We start from the raw sequence: 27,051 nt of genomic DNA, 5'->3' as shown, positions 1-27,051 counted from the left end.
AATTATTTTTCTGTTACTGTAAGGAAAGGAGTTGGAGAGTTCTAGATGTCCCATTAATTTTGAAGCTTACATTTATGTTTTATTTTCTGCCCTAGAACTTTCCCCCTGTTAATTATAGGAGCATCAGGATTGCTTGCTTTTTTCTTGCAACTAACTCCTACTCTGCTAGTGCCCTGGCTTCTTTCAGTGCAAAAAAGAGAAGTCTGAATAATGCCGCATACTTCAAGCAATTTTTAATTTTATTTGATGGCATCAATAACCAAAGCAAAATGTGGTAGAAATCAGGATTTCAAAATTGGGGCCAGGTTATCTAGCTGTTGAAAACTGGTAAGCCTGAATTGCATCTGGTCACAAGTTCTTTGCCAGTTTCTAAAGGCAGCCCTTTTCTAGCCTGACTGAGTATAGGGAATTGAGGCGAAGGATTTAAAATTAGGTGGCATGAAACCTGGCCTGCTCTTTGTTTCTGGGAAGGACTTGGTCAGGGTATTTTTAGAGGGCAGAAGAGGGGAAGGACATGCATAGGAAACAAGATCCTGTGGAGTGTGACCTTTGGAGATTCAGAGGAGTGAGAAGGACTAACAGCATAAATGCAGGATTAATGCAATGGAATTACTGCTCTGGACTTTCCAAATTGCACATGCCCATTTCTTTCCCTACAGCATGATTTTATTTTTAATCCTGGACTCTCCATCTGTCTTTTTGGCTACTCTCTCTGGCTGCTTCAGGGCTGCTGAGCCCTGGGTCCAGGCCTCACACATAAAGTCTTTGCTGCATCCTGTCAGAAGAATAAAGGCAGCTGTGGATGACTGAATTCAATAGCCTGGAGCACAGGCAGCAAGCGTGGGGCATTCAGTTTAGTGCCTCTGGGGCAGCTGCTTGGTTTCCTGTCCCCTCAAGGCTAGCCCTGAAATCATGGGGGCACAGGAAGGACACTGAAGGCTGAAGAGGTAGATCTACAGAAGGACATTTTTAGTGTTTTTGCTGAACTGGGTCAATGTAGTAGGAGCTGGGCAGTATAGTTTTCTAGGAGATATGAGATGTGCATATGCACCTGCACAGATTGTCTGCTCATCAGCTGGATATCCTGTGGGACAATTTCAAAGGCACCAAGCATATTTAGGAACCCAAGTCCCGTTGAATGTCATTGACTTGAAAAATCTTCCCCTCTGTGTTCATGGCATGAAAAAGTGTATCTGACATGTGGTCATGCCATGAATGCTGTGCCCCTGCATTTCTGTAGAGAACGGTTTGAAAGGGAATAGCTGACTGTACAATTAGAAAAATTCTGAGCAACAAACATTAAATTAGTATCATATTCTGAAATGTACCTATGTAAAATAGTACCTTCTTACTCAACAGGTACATTCCCAGTGCGTGAATAGAGTCAGAGCTACTGACTAGTGACAAATATAAGACTTTACATCTTTTTCATAGCCCTGTAAAGCCAATACAGCTGGTAAAATGGGGAACTTAGATCCTAATCTGGGTACCAGCAGAAATATTTATAAGAGCCAATCACTTGTCTATGTGAAGACCGCCTGATGAGTTGAGGGTTGTGGAGGAGTTGCCATGGACTGAAATTCAGCTTGCAGCACATTTAGCAGTAGTGAGAGAAGAAAAGAACTAGCCTGGGATTGATTTCATTGCCCAGAAGGGGTTTAAAGAGCTGGCAGTCAGAGAGAAAATAGTGCAGACTAGTAAGATGATTTTATATGATATGGTCAGTAAAGAAGCTTCCACCAAACAATTGTTGCTGATGCCATTTCTAGGGTGAAACTGCTTTTCAGTTTACCCTTACAAATCTTGCTGTGCACATGTGTGTTGGACTGCACAGAGGTCTTTGCAGAAGGCAGAGTTATCCTTGTCATACATAATAGTATTTACCCCATCCAGATAGCTGCAAATCCATGTCTTTCCTTTGGGACTGTGTTAAGAGTTAGACCTGCACAATCCCAGGGAAATAACATGTGAAATTATTATAGCTTCTGTTCAAAACTATCTGTTTTGACAGACTTTGTCAGGCCAGTGTGAAACTGTTCCGTATTACTTCTCTTTAGATATCCAGCAGAACACAATTCTAATAGTGCTAGTTCTGCTCCAAGCTCATAGAGGAGGGATGGAGTTTCTATGGCCCCTTTATGGCTGGGTGTGAATATTCTCAGGATTTCTACACCTTCTTCAGCTTTACCTAACACATCTCTGTCATTTTCTTATTTTCACATGAAAAGGCTTGCAGGATTTGAGTCAGGTGGCCTTGTCTAGAGTGAGAAATATGACGAGCAGCAGAAGCAAGTCTATAATTTTTTTCCTAGAATAGTTAGCAGAATTAATAAAGAACTATTTAGCCATCCACCTGTGATCATTTCCTCAAACAAAGATCAAGTCTAAAATTATTATCATTTACAGACTGTACATTAGTGAACATGAAAGTATTGAAGGCTTTGGCTCAGTTCCCAGTTTCACATCACAACTCCAGCATTGGACAGATATGAGCTGTTTCCTTGTTGGTATCTCATCTGAGAAGGGTCAGAATCAAGTAGTTTTGAAGCTGAATTCCACTCTCACCCCTGGAGTTCAAGACAGAACAGTCTGTGCTGTGGAGAAACAAAGTTTTCCACTTTCTATAGCTGCCAGTTTAGTCCAGTTTAGGAACACAGAACTGCAAAGAGACTTTTCTGGGTAATTTCTGTTATTGCAGGTAGACACATTATCTAATATTTTCCACTAACTGACCAAAGCTCCATTTTATAATTAGCCATGGTATCTTTGTCCCAGAAGGCCATTTCAAAACACTGCTTTTCAGCTAGAAAACAAAACATAGCAACACAAACAATGCTCCTTTGAAAATATTGAAGGAAATAATTTGACCTCTCTTTCATTTGGGGCCTGTTTTCTGGCTGATTTAATGTTTGTATATATCCTTCAACACCTGTTCATCTATTCATTCGTTCATATTCAGTTCAGCAAGGTATTTGAACATCTTCAGAAATGAATGTGTGATGATACTTGACTGAATATGTACTGGCAGTGACCTACTGCAACGGATGAACAGTTTGAGCTGTCTGTGGAGAGGATGTCCATTGCTTTACAAGGTCCATTAACATAGAGCACATCTTAGGAGATGGAGGGTCAAGACCACTTTGAGAAACCTGTATGGAAGCTGAGAATTTGTTTAGTTTATACTGCACATCTTTCACAAGAGGGTGTGGGGAGCAAGGAGACCTGAGGGGTGATGGAATAATGCTAACATTCCTCTTGTCCTTGCAGGCTCGGGGGTCTGGAGGTGGCAGGAGACGGAATGATGCTGCCTCCCAGGATGATAATGACAAACCCTATGTTTGTGACAGTAAGTAGCAACCAGACAGCTTATTCTGCTTCCAGCCTGGTCCTACCAGCTCAGTGCACTCAGGGCTTCGTATATTACAGCAAAATATTCTGCTGCTCTCTGACTTGCATGTTTGTCACCTGCTGCTGATGCTCTTGGTGTTTTTGCATGAAGGAAATAAAATTAATTTCTCAGTAAGACTCCATTTTCCTTTGCCCTTTAATAAGTCATCTCTTTTCTTTCTCTTTTTCTGGCTTCTCTGCCTTCTGTCTTCTTTTCCCCCATGTAAGTTTCACCCTCTATTTCTTTCTCTGTTTCAGATAGTTACAAACAAAAGCATAAATCAAAAATCTCCGACAAAGGTACTTCACCCTTGTTGTGTCTCTTGATATATTTGGTGATTCTCTTCCCTTCAGTTCTTTTAAAACCTCACTGGGCTAAATTCTGAAGGTCTTATCCCTCACCAGATGTCTTGTGGCATTATCAAAAGCTGAGCCCTTCTAAGAAACACATAACATCTTGAATGCTTTGTTTTAATACATATTCCCTTTGAATATAGCACTGCTGTTTGCATCTTCCAGCTGGACTGCAGGTGAAGCAAGGCATTTTCTAAATGGAAAAATTATAGTAGAGCCCAGCATCAACATCGAAGGAGGGTACCAGAGTCCCAGTATGAGTGAGGAGTCCAAGATTTGTTACACAATGGTTTTGTTTTTTTTTTTTTTTTTTAATCTAGTTCTTGATGCCTTCCTTCTTCTTTTGATATTCTTTTTTGCTTCATTTCTGTGAAGGGCACTTTTCTTACCCACATATTTTTGAGATATCCCATCTTAATGCTTATTCTAGAGTTACATCCAATTGTAATTTGTACTACCAGATACCTTCTAGCTTGTAAGACAATAACCTAAATAAAGTTAATAGAAGTAGGAAAATATTAGATCTTCACTTCTGTGATCCAAAACAGCTGGTTTTGAGGACAACTAGAACCCTCTTTTCTATTATTTGCCTATCTTGCAATGTTACCGACCTTAAAATAATAACTCTTGCTATGTCAATCTTTGGGGGCATTTTCTACTGATTTTTAAAAAGTGAGGAAATAAGGAGCTTGCATGGTGAATAAGAACTATATTCCATGTGATGAAATCATATTCTTGTATGGTGAGACCAGTACGTGCCCAGAAACTGAAAGATTTGCATATGAATGGGACATGACACATGATAAAAACATGGTCAAGGAGGAAGAGCTCTTTAAGTTATGAAGAGTCAGAAGACCTATGCTGTGGTTAAACAGCAGTCCTCGTGCACTGGAATAACTGAAATGTGTCTTCTAAGACTTCTGTGAGAGCCCAAGATGTATCTTGCTGAAATCCACAGGTTTCCTTTGCTGGTATATGCATATCTTTCTTTATCTCTTTTCTGGAACAGCTTTCTAAATCCAAGAACACTTGTCAGTGGTAGTAATTTTGAACGTAATGACTCTATATTGTCTGATCTTGCACTGCTTTTGGATTTTACCGAGAACTCACAACATGCGTAGTAGTGATTTGCACAGAGTAGTTTAAACATTGAAGATATCAAAGCAGGCAGCAGAAATCTGGCCTGAAGTCAAGACTCTCATACATTTTTTATTGACAGAATTTGCCTTGGCTTACATTTTGGAGCATAAATTTAGTCTTTAGTGTTGGAAATATAAACTTTCCTGTTTCACTTTTAGGGAACTTACAGTTACAGGTGAGCCATAAGGAATTTTGGACTCCAGACTTTGCACAGTGACTTCTCCTTTTCCATTGTAGATAGATGATAAAAGGGTTATATGACTGCAGAACTCTTTTACCTGAGTTTAGAGCAGAAGGGAAGAACTGTCCCAGTTGTAATGTCGTCATCCTGAAGAATATCCTATCCTTGTTAAATTTCTATACAAACATGACACACAATTAATTATGAGTAATTGATCTATTATCCTGCTTGGGTGAATTTCTTGGAAATAATATTTTTCTTTGAAATTATTTGATGAATATTTTTATAGATAAAACTCAATCTAATTCTGGTGTGTTAGAAATTGATTTGCAGTACTCCTTATGCAGATGTTTTGGACAGATATATTTTTTTTACATGGAAACATGCAGGTGAAACAGTCTATGTATTTCCTGTTTGGGAAAGCATTATTCCCTAAATCACATTATTGGTATAAATAATTAGCTTAACGGGTCAACAGTTTGCTTTTTCTGTAGTTTATTTAATTTTCCTCCAGGTTGCTTTTTCTGCAAATATTCTGATATTTGAGTTTTGAAAATGGCCAGAGAGAAGAAAGCATAAACACAGCTAAACCAAATTAATTTTCTTATAAAACTGCATGGGGACAAACAAAGATTTGTGGTCAAAACCTACTTTGCCCTTTTTATCATATTTACACATTCATATTATGGGAAACAAGAACATATCAACAGATCTCATCAGCTAGAAAAAGGTTTTAGGAAAAAAAACTAGTCTGTGTGTGAGAAAGATGATGCAAGAGTGATGCCCAGTGGCACTACCACTGGGCTGGAAAATAGCAATGTTATCTCTGAAAAGACCTGCCTTTTTCTGTAAGAGGCATTCAGACCTACATCAGTATTAAACTTGGTCCCAATATTAAAGCTGACTGAAAACATGCAATTTCTATGTGGCAAAGGTTTTCAGAGCTCAAAATATTTTGTCCTCCTCTGTTTTTCAGAAGAGGTGTTTGGATGCCTGTTTTATGGAATTAAATATTCTGAAATACTTCAGCTGGTTTTATTTAGCATATACTATAGTAGAAATTAGAATAAAATATTTGATCAAAGCATCAATAAAATTTCTGGGATAATCATGAAATGCATTGTTTCATCACATCACCAAGTAGAAAACTTGATGGTCAGATTTTCAACCAGTTGCACTGGATAGTACCTTGAACTCTCTTGGGATAGCTTCAATAAAAAGAGTAGAAGGCAAGCCTGGTGGGAGATGGGTATAAACTGCAAATGGTAACATAGCCTTAGCTTAGCATAGGCTTAGCAGCTGTATGAGAGCAGTCCCAAATGTAGTTTGAGCACCTCGCAAGGAGAGGCAGCAGGTGCCTCAAAGAAGAGTGGAAAGTAGAGCTTGAAAAGCAAAGTAAAGCCTCTGAGGTCAAGCAAGTGGAAGGTAAACCACCACCACCACTGTTCCTGATGAAGAGGGCATGTGATTTTTAAAGGAGGGACAGAGTGAACGAACAAATGAATACCTACATATTTAATCAGAATTGATGGCATTTCACTGGCAAATATTCAGCTGGGGAACCATTCTTTCTACCGAGCAGTCTTCTTAAAAATCCTTCTACTATTTTAGTAGTGTTTATTATATATTAGTTACTACTTTTTAAAAATAACAACCTTCTCTGAATTTTTATTTAGAAATTTGTATTCTAGTTTAAAAGTTGCAATCAGTTGTAGCACTTGAGTTTCATGATTCCAAATATCTGCTTCCTTTAGCCAGAGAATTTACTTTCTGCTGAATCTCTGCAAGTAATTAACTTTCCTGCTTCCCCTTCTCACTTTTCTGCTTTCATTCTTCTCAAGTTCCCATGGAGACATGGGATTATGTACATACTTCCACCTTTGTTTTCTGTTCCTCTGTCTATGGAAGATTTCCGTTGCCCATCTCTAAAAGAAATTTATTTCTTTTCCTTTTACTAATATGTCCTTGTCTCCTTTTAGTTTTATTCCCATATAAACTCTTATTTTAGAATAGCAACTTATATTTGTATCGTATCCTTTTTTTGTAGTCCTTCTGAGACTGAACTGTACATTCAGATCCATTCCTTGTGCAAAATGAGCATTGACTGAAACCTTCCTAGGATCTCTGATGGATCAGTGACTAACGCAACATTGTATGTACCCAGAGACACTGATCTTGTAGCATTTTGTAGAAGCTGATTCTTTCCTCAAGAACTTAATTTTAAGGTTTCTCTAGTTATTAACCTACATTCTCTCTGCTGAAGTCCAAAACTAGCAGTCCTTGTACTGTTCTCAAGGGATAAAAATGTCTTCTATGTCTGTAAACAGTTACTGGAACTTCTTTCAGCTGTGTTTTCTTCAGCTCTTCCACTAAGTTTGTTTCTTTCATGTAGAAAAATTCCAACTGGCCTTTTAAAAGTAATAGTGGCCAGAACAAAGTTAAATGTGCTGTTCTGAGGATAGAAGCATTTCTGAAGAAGAGTGGTTGATAGATCTATATGTACTTAAAATTACTTTTAGAAACTGGAATTAAGCAACCTGCTCTGTTATGTATCCATGAGAGGCACAGGGATGGCTGACCTAACAGGTTATTCAGTAATCATCTTCTGGTATTATCCTTTCTGGTGAATCCCTAAATAGATAAGCAGTAAGATCTAGAATAAGATGCTTGTTCAGATGAACTCAACAAACAACTCTCCCACCATAGCTGCTATTCTTGGCATCAGTTGGCTACATTATTGATAGAAAGACAAGATTAGATAGGTAAGGACATTAAAAAAGAATTAAGTACTGAATAACACAGATGTTGAATAGAGCACATGGTAGGAGAGGAACAGAGTTGACTCTGGCAGTTGAACGTTTTCTGCTCACGTAGAATATTTGTTTTCTCCTTTGCTCTGGCTAGCAACCCATTTATTGAAATGTGCACAGCTGTATTGCTGAGCTGTGCATGTTTTGGTGTTTGAACTGGGGTCCAAAGCTACTGTGATCTTAATACAGCAGGTAGATTCTGGGACTTGTCCTCTGGTGGCACTGAAGCAAGGACTATTTACCTCCCTATTCTACCTTCAGAAAATCCCCCATGGAATGGGTTACTAAATAGCTGCACTCATACTACAAGTGTATAGTGTGACAGGACTGATCAAAGAAGGATGAATATGAAATCTTCCTATCAGTGGAGGTCAAAATACATTGTTAATGGTTGAGTCTCTAGATGTGCCAGAGTCTGTATACAATTGTAACGGAGGAGAATATATTACCAAACCAGTGCAAAACAAGGACTTTTTTTTTTTTTTTCGCTTGTTTTTTTTGGGGTTTTTTTTTTTTTTTGGGTTGATTTTTTTTTTTTAGTGGAGTGAATGGTAGAACAGGAAGATAACTTTAATAAATTACTGCCTGCCAGAAGTTGACTAAAGATTTAGTATTTGACACAGCATTGCTGAGAAGAAAGAACAGGAAGCAACAGAGAAAAGCAAAGAAAGACAATGAGGGGGACAAAATTCAGTGACCAAAAAAAAAACCCCAAACCCCCCCAAAAACCCCAGCATGTACTCCTCCAGTTTCCTGTTTCCACTGAAAACATTGATTGTTTCCTTCTGTCTCATACTGGTGACAGATTGTGCAAAATGTATGTGGAGAGCTGGCTGGAACACAGCTCACAAACTGCCAAGGACCAAATGTGTAACTATTTCAAAATGACATCAACAAAGCCATTAGATATTTGATGAGGAAGTCTTTTAAGTCATAGGTTTCAAATCCCCTTTTTTAACAGGGGAAGTATTTTATATTAATTTTACTCCTTAAGAAATATAAACAGAGTGAGAATTTGCTTATCCAAAGAATTGCAGGGTGCTACTGTCCAGAACATAGAACAGAGCTTTCTTTTGTGAAACACTCAGTGCTTGCAATTATACTGTTCCCCTCCTTCCCCCTTAATGCAGTTGTGTAACATCCTCATATCAATCTTCAAATTTGAAGGAAAGTAAGGTTTATCATAGGAGACTGTCTGGTGGCCCCATAAAAAAAATATCTCTTCCCCATTTGTGACATTTGATCTGCACTGCTGTATTACTGCTTACTTACCCAGCTTGTTCCTAAGGCAGCATTCACATCAGCTCATAGCAAAAATATATCCTTTGAATGCAGGAGGAATTGGAGTGGGTGATGTTCTACAAACTCCCACTGTTTTTATTGAGCTTGGCTACCTAATTAAAGATCAAGTCAACTTCCCAGTGTTGAGATTCAGGATGAAATCTACCACATGCAAGGATGATGAGCCTATCCAGCAAGGAAAATTGAAGATAAAAAAGTCAAAGCTGCTGAAGGAAGGCCAATGGACAAAGCTTAGCTTATGAAAGGCACTCTCACTTGCTATGTGTGAACTGCATAGTGTTAACAACTAATCAACAGCGTGCATTTCAGACTGGGAGAACCAGTTCTCATTATGCTCTAAGAATGAGAAAGATGTGGTGTAAGCACTGGTGTGGATGTTGGAACTCATGGATTCCAGCCCTGATAATGAAAAAAGATCACTGTGTGGGCAACTCAGCCCCTCTGTGGTTCTCTTTTTTCAGAACTGAAATGAGAATAGTTATTTCCCACTCAGGAATGTGGAGGAAGATTAATTAATGTTTGCAAAGCCAGTCTGCAGTGGGAAGAGTTATATAAGAGCTAAGTGTTTATTAATGATCAGCCTTTTATAGAAACTAATTCTTAGCACAGTGATACAGTAGATTAATAAAATGTGCTCTTACCTGGAAAAGAAGAGATTTGTGTGAATTCAAGAAGATTCAATCTGTTGGAGAAACCATGAAGTTCTGACTTAGCTTTCATTCTAGCAAAGTCTCACTGAAGCCAATGGTTCTGTTGCCTGACTAATATTGTGACCCCTTTCCCCCTGCAAAAGTCTGATTTGTTTGAGAAACATGAAATCTCTGCAGTTTCAATTCATGGCATTGCTTTGGACTCTTTTATGACACAAAGTGAATTTGAAAAACGGAAAAATCTAGACACCAAGAACAAAGTCTGCTGGAACTGCAAATCTTTGGTCCTACAAAGGAGCTGCTAGAACAATGTAAACCAAACTCATTTGCCTTAGTTCTGGTTATAAAGTCCTCCAAATCAATTTCTCACAAGGCATGTCTGAGACTGCTGTCACCCTTGAAGGCCACCTATAAGTCCTCACAATGGAAAGGACTCAGTTGCAGAATTACTACTGCCTCAGTTTATATCAATACTTGCTTTTTTCCTGATGAGCTAATACTTTTTAGTTGATGAAGGATGAACCTGCAGACCCATCCGATTTCCTATGTCATCCTTAACACCATAGCTAAAATCCCTGCAGGATCCTGTAAGGAATGGAGTAAACACCACCATTTTGGAACTTGCTGCAGGGAATTCCTTTCGGCCATTGATCACCTGATAGTGTTCTGGAAATAATTTGATAGAAGTCTTTGAGCAGTGTTGGTAATTCATAGCAATAGAATTATTTTTTTAACATTCTTCTTCAAACACATGAAGTAAGTGGGATAGAGTAGGACACTTGATGAGCCAATCCAGCTCATCTAGCAGATGGTCAATCTGCCAGAAATATAAATCTCTTTCTCCATTCTAAGTAAAGCTGCAACATTTATGTAATTAGAGGAGGTTACCATTCTAAAAAAATTTAAGCAGTGAACTCTCTCTGGGTTGATGATTACTTAAGCGTTATACTTTTCCTCTATTCAAAACATGGGGAAAGTCATACAGAACTGCTGATATCTTGTTTTGACTCTTGTTCAGCATCTGTTCGACTGCTTGTCCTTTGCCCTGCAGGACCACAGAGAAGGAGAAGTAGTTTCCCTCTCCAGAATGCACTGGAAGAAAACAAGGATGGTACTAGAAGAGGGAGTCTGAACTGATGTTTTGTGGAGAGCATGCATCTAACAACAGTCTAGTTCTTCAAAATGTCTGGCAATTGTTTTAGGTTTATATACAAAATATGAAGGCAGATGCTTCAAAGAATGGGTGTGCATATCTATATGAGTATTTTATTTCTCTCAATATTCCCTCTTTCCTCTTGCAGGAGGTCTCATTTCTAAATCAAAGCCATTCAAAGACTTAAAAAACCTGTAACTGAGGACAGGACATATTGCACTTTAAAGAAACTTCTGTCTTGTTATGATGATTCTGTGAGCATCACCTTGCACAATGAAGAAAACTGGGAAAAAGTATATAATATTCCAGATCACTCATACATATCATGAGCTTGTTTTATATGTTTCTAATAAAGAAAAGATTTTTTCTTGAGGGAGTTTGTAAATCAGTTAGAAGAGATTAAGAATAAAATATATTATTGTAATAAGCTTTTATTTACATTTTTTTATAATCTGTTCCAAGAGGCAAAACATCAGTTGGTGTTTTCTGAGTAGTAGCAGAAAGGAATAAAATGTCAAGTTTTATTTATATGTAAATGAATAAATGGGATGAGGGTGGTTGTTGTGGTGGTGTTTTTTTTGTGTATGGGGGGGTTTTTTGTTTTGTTTTTTTTTTGTTTGGTTGGTTTTTTTCTTTTTTTTTTTCTTTTTTTTTGTTTTGTTTTGGTTTGGTTTGGTTTTTTTGTTTGTTTGTTTTTGGTTTTGTTTTTTGGTTGTGGGTTTTTTTTGTTGTTGTTGTTTTTTTTTTGTTAAAAATTTATTTGTGGAATCTTTGACATTCCCAGACTCAGGTGTCTGGAGAATGGGAAGTAAGTATCTATATATGTCACAGGATACATACTGGGACTAACTTAAGTTTTTAGGACTGGATGATCGCTATGCTGGACAGACTGCTGGACATGACATTTATTCCTGTGTGAAATCCGTGAGGTTAATTAAGCTAATAAAGTGACTGGAAATGTCTCTGGGAGGAAAAGCTTGCAAGAAGGGCACTAAGTTTTTGTCTTTGTTTTCTAGCCTTTAAAAATGGCACTATTTGTATTTGGTAGACAAAACAGCTGTATAAAAGAAAATGAACATTCAGAGAATGCTTTGAAGATGAAAAGTGATAAATTTTTGAGACCATAATATGAATTTAAAACTTTAGACAATCAATTAATATGTAATGAATCTTATGATGTTTCCTGCCCTTGCTAAGCTCCCTGTGAAAGTATAGACCTTTCATCACCCTGAGTTGTTTGATTCTGTCCTTAATATCTGTTGACTTAATCCTAAAATAAATGAAAGTTCAGAAGCAGGATTCTCTGTCACATATTTTATTGTTCATTGGGCTGCTGAATATAGAGTTTACCTGGGCAAATTAGTATCACTACCACATGTTTTTTAGCAAGAAACTGTGGATGATTTCCATCTCCTTGTCTTAACTGGGAATCTGTGAATAAAGCTATTTATTAACCTTTTAGAGAAAGCCTTTTTAAAAATCCCAGCTGTTTCGTTTTTTCAGAGATAAGTAATGAAGAAAATAATATCGCTTCTTCTCAGTCTTGTTCCCATTGCCGTGCATTGTGCATCCCCACCCCTGGAACTGGCATTTCATTTAATTTTATGTGCAGTCCTGTTAGTAATCTTAGCAGTTAGGATTAGGGCTCTGTGATCTTCAGGGACTGCATGCATTTTCCTAGGCCCGTGGGAAGGACTTCTGGTAGCATGGTGGGAGGAAAGCATGTTTGGAGACTTGCAGTTGCAGGACTGCCCTCTGTCACCTTTCACCAGTGCTGGCTGGAAGGGTTTTGGGCAGGTGCATGGAGTGCGTGGTGTCATTCTCAGGGGTAAGGGAGCATTATTTGAGTGGATGCTGCTGTGGTTGTAGATCACGCTGATGTTTCTATTCTCTCTTCCCCTCCCTCATATCTCCTTTCCATCCAGTCTGTGGCAAACGTTACAAGAACAGGCCTGGGCTGAGCTACCACTATGCTCACACCCACCTCGCCAGTGAAGAGGGTGATGAAGCCCGTGAGCAGGAGACACGCTCTTCCCCTGTCCACCGAAATGAAAACCACAAACGTGAGTAGGATTTTCCCTTTGCCTTTGAGATCCTTTTCAGGGGTGTTACCTCCACCCTGTCTTTGACTTGGGGAGGCTAATGTTATTGCCTAGCTCAGTTGTGAGTGATTGGGACCTGGATGCTTGGAGCTAATCAGCCACAGCTCACACGGGTGCTGGCTCAGCTAGTCAGAAATTCATTTCAAACCCAGCATTATCTCTGCAGCAAGTCACTTTTCCATTACTGCTCCTGTGGGGAGGAGGTGGCAAGGAGAGGGGGGAAAAGAAGATGCCCAACCTACCCATCATCAAGCAGCCTCCCAGTGGCTCTTAGTAAAGATGTCAAAGAAATACACATCCTGTACTTTCAGGGGGCTGCCTTTGTTTTGCCTTTAAACAAGAGATATTTGTAAATGTCTCAGTTTTTCAGTATGAAAATAACAGCACCTTTCTCCCTTATACCTTCACCTGCTGCATAAACAGCTTACCCTCAACTTTGCCAAAAACTGCTTCTTAGTTATAGTTTGACAACAGCTATGAAAACACATCAGTACTGATCTGCAAGGAGGAGAGCAGGAACATGAAAGGAGAATGTGCCTCAATTTCCCACACTGGTACAGCACTGAAAGAAATCTAAGTGGTCTGAATTTTTATGTGATGAATCACATATACTCAGTGTGAGCATAAGGTCCATCATCCTGTTTGACTGTCCCTTCTGTGCTCCTTAGGCACAGAACAGGAAGTCAAGGATACTGTGTTCTGTTACTGATTTTTGCAAGTCTCTAATCCCCTGTTTCTCAGTTTCACAGAGTGTAATACTGTGTGATGTTTGCTGTGACCTTGGGATTTGTGTAGATAGCTTTCTTCACTTTCAGAAAGTTCTTTTGGATCAGCATATGATCTGTGTTTAGTTCAAAGTAATAAAGCAATAAAATGCTAATGGGGAAAATATGCAGGAAAATACCTTAAGAACTGCAAGAAATATGGAAGTAGGAAAACATTTTCTTTCTAAGCAGTATAATTGATAATTGTCCCTAGGGAAGTTTGGGAGGGGGTTTCCTTCCTCCAAAGCATCTGCTACTAGCCACTGTCTGAGCTTGAAGGACTGTTTAGTGTGATCCCATTTGGCAAGCTCTATGTTTCTGTCACTTTTATGCCCTATCTTTTAGTTACTCACATGTTTTGTAGATTTGCAGTAAAAGTAATTTTGACCCCTCCAGCTGTTGATAAACTTAAGCTGTCAATGCACTAAGAATGACTGCTTGGGCAGGCAGGGGAATATCAGTGTTCAGCCAGTAGCTTTTGTTTACTTAGCATTTACATCCATTTTGGAGCTTTTTTAGTTGGTTAGTTGGTTTGTTTTTTTCTGTGCCTGCAGTAGTCAGTAATAGTTACATACCCGAGAGGAATATTGCAAATCTGTATTGAATTAATATTGATAATGGTCTTGCAATATATGCCCAAAAAAACAAAGGTAGTGTCCCATACCCTGAATTCAGCTTGACACAGGTGCCAAGGGGTCTCAGTCCTTGTGTCTGATATTTAGGAAATTATAGAAGTTAACAAGAAGAGCTAGAAGAGCTATGGTAAGGTTGGGAACAGCTGACTTTGGCTCATGATAAAAAAGTTGCATTCTACACTGTGGGAAAGAGCAGCATGAGAGCTCCTTAGGCTTGTGTTCCCCCGGAACATGTGGCAAAGAGAAGCTGCTGATGCACAGATCCACAAACAGGCAGAAATTTAGAATCATTGGGGTAAACCTCTCTGATGCCCAGATTCCTGAGTTGAATGAATAACCAGCCAAGAGCCAGTGAGCTATGGGGAATAGCTGTGAAAATGTGCAGATCAGCCTTGGGGAAAGTCCCAGATGCTGGAAGGTAACTGTCCCAAATGGCTGAGCTGTCACAGTGGATGTTTGTTCCTTTTTTGCCTGTTTGTTTAGAGCCTTGAGCTCAGATCTTGCATCTTTGCTCTTTCACTTGGCAGTATTTAATTTATGCTGCCATTTATCTTCCATGTGAATGCTAATTGTCCACATTGCTAATGTGCAGTCATTAAATGGTCCCTTTGTACAGGGGGTGGTGGGGAGCCAGAGCATCAGATCCTTCATCTCCCCTAAGAACTGTTAGGCATGTGTTATGAATTAGATTTGACAGGTCTGCAGCATCATAGGTCTTGAGCTTCAAGAATCCTCTCTGCATGGGCTTGGGGGGTGGGGTAGGTGGGAGGGAGGGAGGGAAAGAAGGCAGGGACATGTTAATCCAAACAGCTAATCCACAACCCACTGAGCAGGAGGACTAGAGATATGGTGTGGAGTAGGATCCGGTTATTTGCTGAGCAGTGTGTCAGAGATACAAGCAGCCTGATTTAGAAAAGGCAAGGCAAATCAAACCAGGCCATTTGGAATTTGTTGTGCCGTGGGAGGTGAGCACTAGGTCAGTAAAGTTCAGGCAGGTGGCTGCAGCATGAACTTCCTTCCTTTGTACCCATGTCTCCTCTACAGCTTCCACTCATTGCACAACCTGCAGTAACAGCAGCCCTGGTGATGCAGGAGGGAGCAGGGCTTCTGCAGAATTCAACTATTGATGCCCTAACTGGTCCAGATCAAGACCTGAAAGCCTCTTGTCTTTCTGCATATTCAGTCCCCTCTATTTCATGTACAGACCAATCTGAGTAGGTCAGAAAATTATCCAGAGATTGGAAAAGAGATGTAGATAGGAAGAACCTACCTAAAACTCAGACCATTGAATAGATGTGCATCAAAGAACTGGGACTGGCCCAAGTCTCATGTCTCACCTCCTTGGCACATCTCACTGTCCTTGGCTGTGTAGAAGGTTTGTCTGTTTACATCTCTTTACACCTTTCCCTCCTTCTGTTCTTTCTCACATATAGATTATCTGTTGCAACATGAAAGATAGTTCAACAGTCAACACCCTAACCTGTGTTTTGTTTGAGCTTTAGTGGCTTGCTTTTTATGCTTTATCTAGCCCTTTGGCACAAATAAATAGCCTTTCCTCAGTGTCTAGTCTTGCCTCTGCCTGTACAAACATTTATTTCTGATCTACTCTCTGATTTTTTTACCTGAGTATTGAACTCTGAAAAGGAAATTTAAAAAAACCCTTTTAAAAGTCAACTTTCCATTTCCTCAACTCCACTGAAAAAATAAATGATCCCACACCATTTTCAGACTTTTTCTCTGGTGGCTTTTCCTCTACATGTTGGCACCGAGACCGTGAGATTTGTGAGCCCAGGGTGCATCCAAGCCTGCCACAAAACACCTGCTGTTTTATTCCATCTCTCTCCATGGGTACAGGCCAGCTCTGGGGGCAGCTGGTGCTCACAAATTTTGAGGCACTTCTGATACAGGAATTACACTAGACTTCTATATATTGAAATGTCTCTGTGAATGAGTATAATAGTATAAATGCTCTTTCTTAATTCCTGGGAGAATAGGATAGTGTGTCTACATGGAGAAAAACTTCCTTTCCTTTAAAGGAGAAGAGTTTTCAGTGGCATTTTGCTGTGTGAAATGTTGGTTGCAGGCAGCTCTGCAGAAACAGCAACTGAACAGGATCTTATGCCCACAAGCACTTTGGCCAATGACAATCCTAAATGAAGTACATTGTGCTGAGTGTAGGTTGATCCACTGTGCCATACATATAGTTAAGGAGGATGCATTCCTATGCCCTCCTGCCCCTCTGCTAGCTTAAGCATCTGCCCTGCAAAACTGCCTGTGTACATTATTTCATGGCATCAGCCTGTTGTGCCAGTTCCATCACAGATTTTATTATGTGGGTAAATCTCTACTGGAGAGACCAGCCAAAGTTGTTTGTGTACTCTAAGCATAATTGGATACCCGGTCTCCAGAGATAAAAAATTAATGTGCTAACCTCAGTGTGCCTCCAAGCTGTCCTCCAGCTCCCCCACACAGTCATCTTTGAAACAGTTTTATTTCCATCCAAGCAGGGGGCTGGCCATGAATAAATGACGAGAGTCAGCCCCTCAGTTGGAGACGAGCTGTTTGTTCCTCTCCACAAGCAGCATCAATTTGAAAAGCTACATCAGGCCTACTTTTTCCCTGCCTCAGTGCTGATCCTTGCTGGGTCCATGGTGGGAGCTACTTCTGAATGCAAGGATGCATCAATGCCCAACTTGCAACAAGATACCTTGCAGCAGATGCTTTTCAGTGAAAATATGTACATTACCTTGAGTTGACTTCTTAGTCATTTAATCTGTTTGGGTTTTTACTCTTTTCAGAGTTTGTTTTCATAGGCAAAAACAGTCAAAATGCTAAAAGAACCAGTAATGATCGAAGAGTTTGAGCTGCGTAAAGATTTCCCTTAAATCCTGTTTGCAGCTGTAAATTACTGAGACTTTTGTGTGTGTGTTTTGCAATGCTGAGTTAAAAAATAGATCAGTTGTTTAGAGTTATGGCATAGTGGAAAATCCTAAAATCATCTCCTATGTAGACGGAGAGCTAATCTGCAACCCACTTTTTTGTTTGTTTGGATTGGAGTCATGGGGTGGTTGTTTTGTTAGTTTGGTGTTTCTTTTCTATACTGCCTGGACAGGGATTAAAATGTTGCAGTTGATGTGCAACTGTCATTGAAGACAAGCACTGAGTACTTCTCAGTAGTTTATGGAAAAATATTTCCAATCTTACTAATTGGTTTTTGAAACACATTTGTTGCTTCAACATCATATCAGCACTTGATTTAGGACAGTATCATTAATGTATTTGTAGGTTTTTTTTTTTCTTTTTCTGCTAGCTCCCTGCTTTTTCTGCCTTTTTCTTCCCTTCTCTATGTAGAATTTGAACCAAGTGAAATCCAAATGCTTTGACTGAATTTGAACTGAATAGGTGCTCCCTGTCTTCTCACACTCCTCCAGTGGGTAATTTCCAGATAAAAGCCTACAAGATGTTGCAGAGACCCAATTCATGGCACTGGCCATTCTCACCTGAATATTGAGGGATGCTCAGATAGGGCTGTATATTGGGCATTACAATACCTTCTTGAGGTAGGATGTATCATGGGAATGATGTGCTTCGGTGGCCAGGCACCAAGTCTAGAGAGGTACCCCTTAAAGACAGGAAATCTCTATGTTAAGATGTCAGACTCCTTTGTCTGCCTACTCTGTATCTCCTACTGTTTATTGTCATGAGGCACTAGACAATTACAGTGTTTTTCTCCTAGCAGTGGGCTTTTGGCTGATGCTTTAGGTGTTCCTGCAGAAGACTCTATAAGGTCAGTACACAGAAATCCTATGAAATGCTGCCTTAAGTAGATTTCTGAAACCTACTGAATCCAGTCAATTGATGCTTTATTTTCCTAGCTGTACCTTCCAGCTACCTAACTCTCTTTCCACCTCTTTCATTAGCTGTTCAACTTAAGGGCCACACTTATTCCTGTAAAAGTGATGATCAAATGATCTTCCTTTCCCCACACTTAGATGCTTCCTCTGACTTCTACAGATGTACCTCCTTCTCCTAGCACTTCTTGTAGTGCTCCTTGGCTGTGATTCTCTGTGAGCAGGGGCTGTAGGAAAGGCAAACCTTTGAGAGTTGCTGAAGGCTGTGCAAAAGCAACAGCTTCTTCTATCCCCACTAACTCAAAAGAGGAGATAAAATCCAGTTACTAGAGAGACCTGGCAATATTTTGGGTGGGTGGTTTGCAGCAGCTCTCAGTAGCATATCCTGCTTCTCTGGCTGCCAGCAAAGGGCATGCCCATCCCGTGCGGGGGAGTGCAGCATGGGCAGCCAGAGCTAGTGGAGGCCATGGGGCTGTGCAGGCTGATTAGCACGACTCTGGGAACAGCACACCAGCCATTTCCCAGCGTTACACCCAAGTTCCAAGTGTGTTTGGTAGAAAAACAGCACCACATTGACACAGATGTGCCGCCTCCAGCCTGCTGCAGGGCCTTGTATCAAGTGCCCCAACACTTCCCAGTTTTCAGCCAGCCAACATGCTTATCTCTAGTGCTAACAACAGAGTAAGTGACTGGCAATTTCCTCTCATTCAGTTTGATTTACACTTCTTCCTGAAAAAAGGCAATGAAAAACCCATGCACTTAATTCACGGTGAGGAATCTGCAGAAATGGCTGTGCACATCCCTGCCCGGCTGCGTACGTGTGCGAGAGCGAGAGCCTTGAGCTGTGTGTGGCCTGTTCCTCACCACACAGCACTTGTGTTCTCTCACTGCTCCTCCCCAGGGCAGCGTGTAGCCTTGAGCACGGAAGCAGCTCCCCAGTCAACCCCTCTGCCCCACCACTGCTCACTGGACCAAAAAGAACGGGGATCGAAGGGGGTGCATGCCCTGACAGCATCTCCCTCTTTCACTAAAGAAAGCCAGAGTCCAGACACTGCTTTTCCTTTGCCTTCTCCTTTAAAGCCATGTTTTCATTTAATCATCACAGTGTAATTTCTCTCGTGAGCCTGCCTGCCCTGCACGGAGCCATTCTGAGCAGCAAGCGGAGGGGCCACGCTGCGATTCCTTATGCGGAGAGCCGAGGCAGGCAGGTGGCAAGGCCAGCGCAGCCAGCCGGGCCCACGGTCACCATGGAGACGGGCCAGGCCTGCCAGGGAGGAGGACAGGCACATGGAGACACGGGTTGGGATTATCTGTCACCGAGGCCTCCAAGGGGCTTGAGGACTGCAGGCGCAGGCTCTTGGCTGGCGTTCTCCTGCTCAGGCAGGCAGACATTGCACTTGCCCTTTGCCAGGGAGAAAAAGGGAGGAGCTGGAAAGGAAAACTGGCCCCATCTCAGACAAAGAGTCTTGTAAATTAAACAAAAAAAAACCCCCAACAACCAAAACATCAACAAAAAAAGCAAATCCACCCCTTTTCTTCCATCATGAAGTGCACTGGCTTGACTCAGAATTACATGCAGGGTGCTGTGGTCTCTATTGTATTCCAAAGATTCTTGTTGCAAACAAAGTAAATGGCCTGATTCAAAGCCCTTTGAATTGAATTGAAAACCTCCAGTGTGCTTTATTGGTTTTGGATCAAACCCAGAAGAAACAGGTAAGAGCTGGACAAAATGTGCTAGGAAAAATCCCTTTGTGAATGCATGTATCTCTGACTGTAGCCAATTCACTGTAATCATTGTAATAAATGATGCACAGCTCCAAACCCCAGCAGCAAGGCTTGCACTCCATGCATTCTCCATTGCCTTCCCAGCAATGTGGGTATGACAAAAAACAGGGAAAAAATGCTGCTAAACCTAGATGCATATCTTAAATTATGGTTCGGTATTGTGCTGTATTACCTACAGGCTGAAGAAATATATGTGACGGTGATTTTTTGCTCTGGAACACAAAACCAGTACTTCTTTTAAGCACTGGTTCCATCTCACAAGTTTTTGAAGATCATGATACAAATTGTCAAAATAATTTCGCTTAGAAATCAGCAAAATGGATAGATACAAGGTTCTATTTATTTAGAGGTTTGTCTATACATATTTAAGGGTCACACTTCAAAGAAAAACTATTTAAAATATCTGTACTCTGAGTTTTCTGTTTATGAAACAGAGACGAGAATTCCTTCTTCTGAATTTGCCTTCCATCCAAGGTATTTTCTGCAGCCCTGAGAAGTAGAAAACTTCTAAACTCTAAAAAGAGATTTTTATTGAGTCATGTGGCTCCAGGAGATGATGTAGAAAAGAAGATTCCTTATTTCTTGATGTTATTTCATTATAATCAGCTTGCTTTTATTATTAAACTGAAACTATGTGGAAGATAACTTTGAGGGTTTTTTTTGGTTTCTTGGGAGGGGTGAAGGGAAGCTAGAATTCTGTTTAGAGCCTCTGCCTTCAAAATCAAGAATGCACAGAAGTTATTTTATATATTTAAACTCAGTCAGCTTGTTTAGTTTTCAGATTTTGTCTACAGACAAAGTTACTGTGTGATATACTACATAATTTATGTAATTTAACAAACTTTGCGAAAAGACTACTGTGAATGATGGCACCATATTTTAAATAGTTCTTTATTCTGCTCAGCTTGTTATAGCTTGAAATTAACTTGATTAGGCCAAAAGGAAAAAATGTTTCAGAATAAGTGCATACCAAATTTATTTGGAAATACTGACTTTATTTTCACTTTGCATCCTGTCTTCACATGAATTACCTTTCATGTTCAGGGAAGCTATTATTTGAACTGTACAGATATTTCCATATCTCTCCTTAATCCATTTTTTAAGTTTTAAAGTATTTTGAAAAAATTGTATACTCAATTTTAGGGGAGATGTAGATGAAGACAGGGCCTTTGAGGAAACCTGAAAACAACCCTAAGTTGAAATGGCAAGAGGTACTGATTTAAGTACACCTCCTATGAGCAAACCTTAGCTCAGACAATACTCAAAGCTTCTCAGGGCTTTTGATTTGTTTTTGCAGCTTGCAGTGTAAAAGAAAATCAGAAGAGTTTTGATTAAGATGGAACAAGGCTGGTTTTCAAGCGTTTTCTATTAAACAGTTTCTAATTATGGGTGAGGTTTTTTTTAACCAAATCTTTGGAGGCAATCACCTGATCTAAATGAGTCAGCTCTCTGCTGAGGAGTTACTTCTTGCTAGTTGAGCTGTTTGGCTTAAACTTGCACCTTCTATTTGTTGATCACCTTATACAAAAAGTGAATACCGAGTTAATTACTATGTCTCAGATGAAAAGCAGCAACATTGCTCCAAAGGAAATGGATTGTTTTTTCTTGTGAATCCATAGTTTTATTGATACAGGGGTGAGATTAGGGTTGGGCTTTTCCTGCATGATACCTTATTTGTGAAGATTGTACATTAAATCTTGCCATTTTTCCTTTGTTTCCTAATTCCTTCATCATTTGTTAATGACAGTAAAATAGAACTAGAAACTCTGAGGATATATGCAAAAAAAGTTCCTTTGAAAGTAAGAATTCTGCCATCTGAAAATTTCTTTATTCTCAAACCTTCTGTGATTTTGATCACTGTATGGTACTGATCAAGAAAATAAGCTTAAGTCAGGTTTGGTTCTAGTTTTTGCATCTGTTAGAACAAAAAATAAAAACATTAAAAACACTGAAGAGAATAACACTGCCTGTCTTATTTGGCTCTAGAGATACATCATTTAAGATAATATTAATGTAACTTTGGGAACTTCTCATCTGTCTATGATTTTTCAGGCCTGATATCTCTATCACACTCTACTGAGCCAAGTTAATAAGTGAGCACACAGACACTCACATTAAAAGTTAAATAAGTTGGAAGAAAAGGGAAAAAAAAGAAAGAAAAGAAAAGAAAGAATAAGAGAAGAATGATCCAACACAATGTTTATTCCCTTTCTAGTGGTCTGGGAGGATCCCTTCAGCTTTATCATACTCAGCAAATACCTCTCTCACACACTGCAGATGAACTGATCAGTGTATGTATTTTTGAGTCCCCCTGTCCCATTTCCAGTTTGACAGTCAGTGGATCTTATGATCATAATCCATGTTGAAAAAATTTAAGTCAGTATATACAGAGCGTTAATTACACCATTATGAGCAGTGGTAGAAGTGGAGCTCTTTGCTAAGTCTGCTGGCTGGCACCCTGACTACTTGTTTTTATTTGTGGCCTTGCCACAGGATTTTTGTGTGTTTGAGGATAAGCCAGTTCACCACTTTATCTCCAAGTCTTTCAGCTTTAAAATGCAACACAACCTCACCATGAGACTTAATTAGGGTACAGAACACTTTGGTTAGAATCAATGGCAAAAGAGGCTTTTGACATACTGAAGGTTAATAATAGGATCTTCATATCTGTAAGGCACTTTAAGAAACTTGGATGAAAGGTGAAATAATTTAATAAGGGACAACAACAAAAAAAGTCACTGAATTCTGAAGTTGCTGAGTTTGCATTGCATGTGGCCTGTCTGTAGATGCAGAATAATATAAAGAGGTAATTACTTAACTTTTTTAAAATGGGGCTGCAGTGGGAAATATAAATGCTAGGGAGGTCTGTTTTTTATACACAAAATATGTACCAGCAGCAACTTTATGATCATTTTGTTACAGCTCTTAAAATGAGCCGGTGTGCTAGACTTCCACCTGGTTCCTGTTCTTTTTTTGCTTATCTTGCATGCATGTATTAAATGCTTCCTGGAACAGACAAAATGCTAATCTAACACTGGGAACTTCTTTCTGTTTTTTGAGAGACTTGGGAATCTGTCAACCAGGATAATTTCAGAGCAAAGTCCATTGTTTAGTAAATGCTGTCAGGCTCTTCATGACCACAGAGGAAGATAGTGAAGTATTTGCAGCCTTATGGGTTTTAATTTTCTTCTTAATTTCACCTTACCTGGAATCTTTTAGTTCCAGTCTCTAAAAGTTCTGCTGATCAACATCTGGAAATAAATTAATAACTAGATGCACCCAAACTAGAAAGGCAGATTGAGCTTGGAGGAAATTTTAATTTTAAGTGTAGGTCTTGGACTGCTACCAGAAGCCCTTTAGAATGTCATTGTTCTTTGGGGGAAATTTGAATGTGGACAAAAAGACCGTTAATAACTGCTGTTAAAACATCTGTTAAAAATCTGCAAGTTACAAAATATGCATTTAAAAGATAATTAAATAGAGATGGTACAGTTTAAAGTTCTTCATTTTCCCATTTGTAAAGTTCTTCATGCAGTAGGCTTAGGCCAGTTATACCTACTGGCCTATAGCTGGATGTTCAAAGAGAAGAAACAAAGACCAACCAGTCCCTCTACTCCCTTCCCCAGTTCATAGTTAGAGTGTACAGGAAGATGTTTTCCTTCTCTGGAGAGCAGAGGAGGGAAATGGCAGTTGTGAGCAAGAAAAAAAGGACATTGCTGTTACGCTCAACTAAGAGGAATGCAGAAGACCTCTGCCCTTCTCTTCTTCCTAAGGGATCTGCATCCTCCTCTGCTTAAGATCCATGTGTGTCTGCTCCTTTCCAAGTATTCCTAGCTGAAAAATAATAACATAATCTTGCTCCTTTTTTCTTGGCTGAAAAAATTTTTAACTCTGCTGGTTGGGATGTCTGCCCCAGGCTCACTTGGCACCTGTGCAGATTGGGGTAGTGTTGGACCCTTCCTGCTCATCCCAGGGGAACATGATAGCTGCAGAGGGGCTTGAGTATTGGGTGAAACATCCCCAGATGGCTTTGCCTGTGAATATTCAGGAGCTTTTGAACCAACCTTCTGGCTAAAGACACCCTGCTACTAAGAGATGTAGTCCCCTAAGAAGCTACTTGAAATAAAAACAGTAAGGGTACCTATCCCCCCATCTTCCCACTGTTGACTTTTGAATTTTGGAGACTGTGTTTTTCCTTTATGAATTTGTGTTTTGTGGGATTAGGATGATGACTGCTACCTGAAAAACCAAGTTTGGCTTACTGACAACATAGGTCTTATACTGCCTTAGGGATTGCCTTTCTACCTGTATGTTACAAGTCCCTGAACTGCAAAGGCATATCTGGAAGCCTGTCCTTGAGAGGGAGCAGTCTGGCTGGGATTATAAAGAAAATAGTAAAGGGCATTTCAGGCAAAATAGATACAACCCAGAGTGTACTCAAAATGGAGGTGGTTTATGCAGTTCACTTTTTGTTCTGATTGACAATGTTTTGGGAAGACTGTGGCCTGCAAACTCACAAAGCTAACACCATATCAAGGATAAGGGGCAAATGCCTAAGTGAATGCTTTTGTAGTAAATCTGATTTCTAACCCAACTACAGCCCAGAAAGGACCAGACGGGGTCATCATTCCCAATAACTACTGTGACTTCTGCCTCGGAGGCTCCAATATGAACAAAAAAAGTGGCCGGCCTGAGGAACTTGTATCGTGCTCAGACTGTGGGCGCTCTGGTAGGTGACTCCTTGCATCTTTCTTGTACAAAGGCATTTGTGTGATTTGGTTTTTGCACCTTCTGAAGATTTTGAAGAAATGCAGCATATTTGGGAAGGGATAGAAGGTGGAATCTTACCTGTTCTCTGTGTTTGTGGGAAAGGATGACTGAAAAATTTTATATTATAAACCCCATTGTTGGATTCACATATTTAAGCTAATGGGGTCTTATGAAATAATGAAGTTTTAGTTTATTCATTGGCTTTTGGGAACATTGGTACATGTACTAGTTGTTCTTTACATGGAAGGAGAAAATCCTATGGCAATTTTACAGAATGGTCTCTGTCTTTAAATGCTGTAATTACAACTATAAATTACTTACAAGATTTATGAAAGTTGCATGACAAGCATTCCCATTGATTACACATTTCATGCATTTCTTCATCCAAAAAAGAGGGAGAAAATTACAGGGTAGGTATGGGGCTAGCTGTCAAGAATTATCCCCTTGCAAGATGACTATCATTAGTTTTGTTTAAAGAGGTTTTTATTTCTCCCTTTGCTTCCCTTCTCTCTTTTTAAATATAGGCAATTGTGTTTTTCCCATTTTGAGTTGTCTTTATTTCTGAGCTGTTGTTTTCTTCCTTTCTTCCTTTTTTTTTTTTTTAATTTTATACCAGCTGAACAGTTATTTATAGATTTTTAGCTTACATAGGAGGTAGTGGTGGTGGTAGAGGGATTGGGAGATCTTTAACAACTGCATGTTGCAGCATTGGTCCAAGTTTCCACTTGTGCTATTTTTGTTTTGTGGTGATACTAGTGGTAATAAGATGGTCATATAGAAATCTGAAAACCAAGGAGTCCTTGAAATTCACTATGAATGCTGCTCCTTCTATGCTGTAGTCACTGAAAGATGTCTGTTGCTTCATGGCTGAAATGTGATGTAGAATGTTCTCATGACAAAGAAATGGCCTTTTTATGCTCCTGCTGAAATTCATAGTAACCTGGTACCATATTCAATGGGAGAATAACTAGACTCTCACTGAAATTGCCTTCTGCAGTTGTTGTGACCTCTGAAGACATTCTGAAATGATGCTGGTCACGAGGGGATCAATGGCAACCCCTTTGGTTTTCTCCAGGGTCATCCTTATGAATGCTGTGCAGTCAGAGACATGGACCTTTTAGTGTACATGTGATTGCTTCTAATAACTGAAGGGGAAAGTCCATGGGGTCTGGGGTGCCATCTTGGAAGATTATTGCCCTTCACCTTGATTGTTATATTTCAATATAACTGATTTCGGCATTGTCCTCATATGGCACAGTGAGATGGAGCCATATTTTATTGCTACTTAAACATTGCTATGGTGGTTATATCAGAATACAACACAAATACATTAATTCCCTTGATTCCTTAGTGTGATAGAACAAATAGATCAGCCTGTAGCCTAAACTACAGGCTGATCAGTGGAACTGTGTCAAATCAGTTCCATTAAATCCTATCCTTGTACAAATTCTGACCCACTTGGGTCATTCATAGGGTTTGCAATGCTGTGACTGATATGTGATGAAAGTGATTAAGGTATAACCACACACTAATCTCTAAAGTAAAACAATGAAACCTCTTTGTTGTCTGCCATCTTTCTCTTTTATAATAATGGAGAATATTTTCATGACACCAAAAGAGAGGTCATGGAAATTATATTGCTTCTTCTGTTCACAAAGTCAGTAAAGTCACATTTCTACAATATGGTTTATCTGCCAATTATTTTGTTATATCAATTTTCTTTTTTGTGAACAGGATTTACTTCTTTCTGTCTCAAGCAATGCAGTGTACACTTGTTTTATGGCTGATTCCTGTAGCTGGAGCAGGGACCCAACAGTTGGTTGCTTAATACCATGCTACTGTTTGTGAAAAACAAAATAGCTGTTCCCTAAAATCTCACACTTCAATTTTGCTGGGACACAAGAGGTATCTTTTTCTCTACCATCCTTAAAGAGGGAATTTGAAGGTCATACTATTAATCACATAAGAAGTTTGTCTGAGAGAGAAAGCAAACCTCAATTTCACAGATTTCAGTATTTTGAGTTTTTTTAGTAGTCTTCTTATGATTGTTGTTGCCGTTATTGGTATTGTGTGGAGAATTTTCTGTTCCATCTTGAAAGTTGGATTGACTCACACAAATTTGAACTTTCCAGTGTTTCCCAAGATGGGTTACTTCTCAGTTGTTTTA

The 27,051-nt window shown here is 39.6% G+C and overlaps 1 protein-coding gene across 8 annotated transcripts in view; it reads left to right on the top strand.

The window, feature by feature from the left end:
• DPF3 (double PHD fingers 3) overlaps positions 1 to 27,051 on the top strand; it is a 189,588-nt gene that overhangs the window by 123,768 nt on the left and 38,769 nt on the right. For 7 of the 8 annotated variants that reach the window (XM_077784132.1, XM_021533587.2, XM_021533586.2 and 4 more), the window contains 3 exons: positions 3,268 to 3,346; positions 12,903 to 13,040; positions 24,715 to 24,843. In XM_077784132.1, coding sequence (XP_077640258.1) covers positions 3,268 to 3,346; positions 12,903 to 13,040; positions 24,715 to 24,843 — 346 coding nt within the window. Of the gene's footprint in view, positions 1 to 3,267; positions 3,347 to 3,645; positions 3,688 to 12,902; positions 13,041 to 24,714; positions 24,844 to 27,051 lie in introns of all 8 variants that reach the window. The other variant, XM_021533593.2, reaches the window with a different exon arrangement.

The sequence above is a fragment of the Lonchura striata genome, chromosome 6 (assembly GCF_046129695.1).
Source record: "Lonchura striata isolate bLonStr1 chromosome 6, bLonStr1.mat, whole genome shotgun sequence".
NCBI classification, from domain to species: Eukaryota; Metazoa; Chordata; class Aves; order Passeriformes; family Estrildidae; genus Lonchura; species Lonchura striata.
Note: the sequence above shows the minus strand (reverse complement) of the source record. Positions and strands in the feature narration are given on the sequence as shown.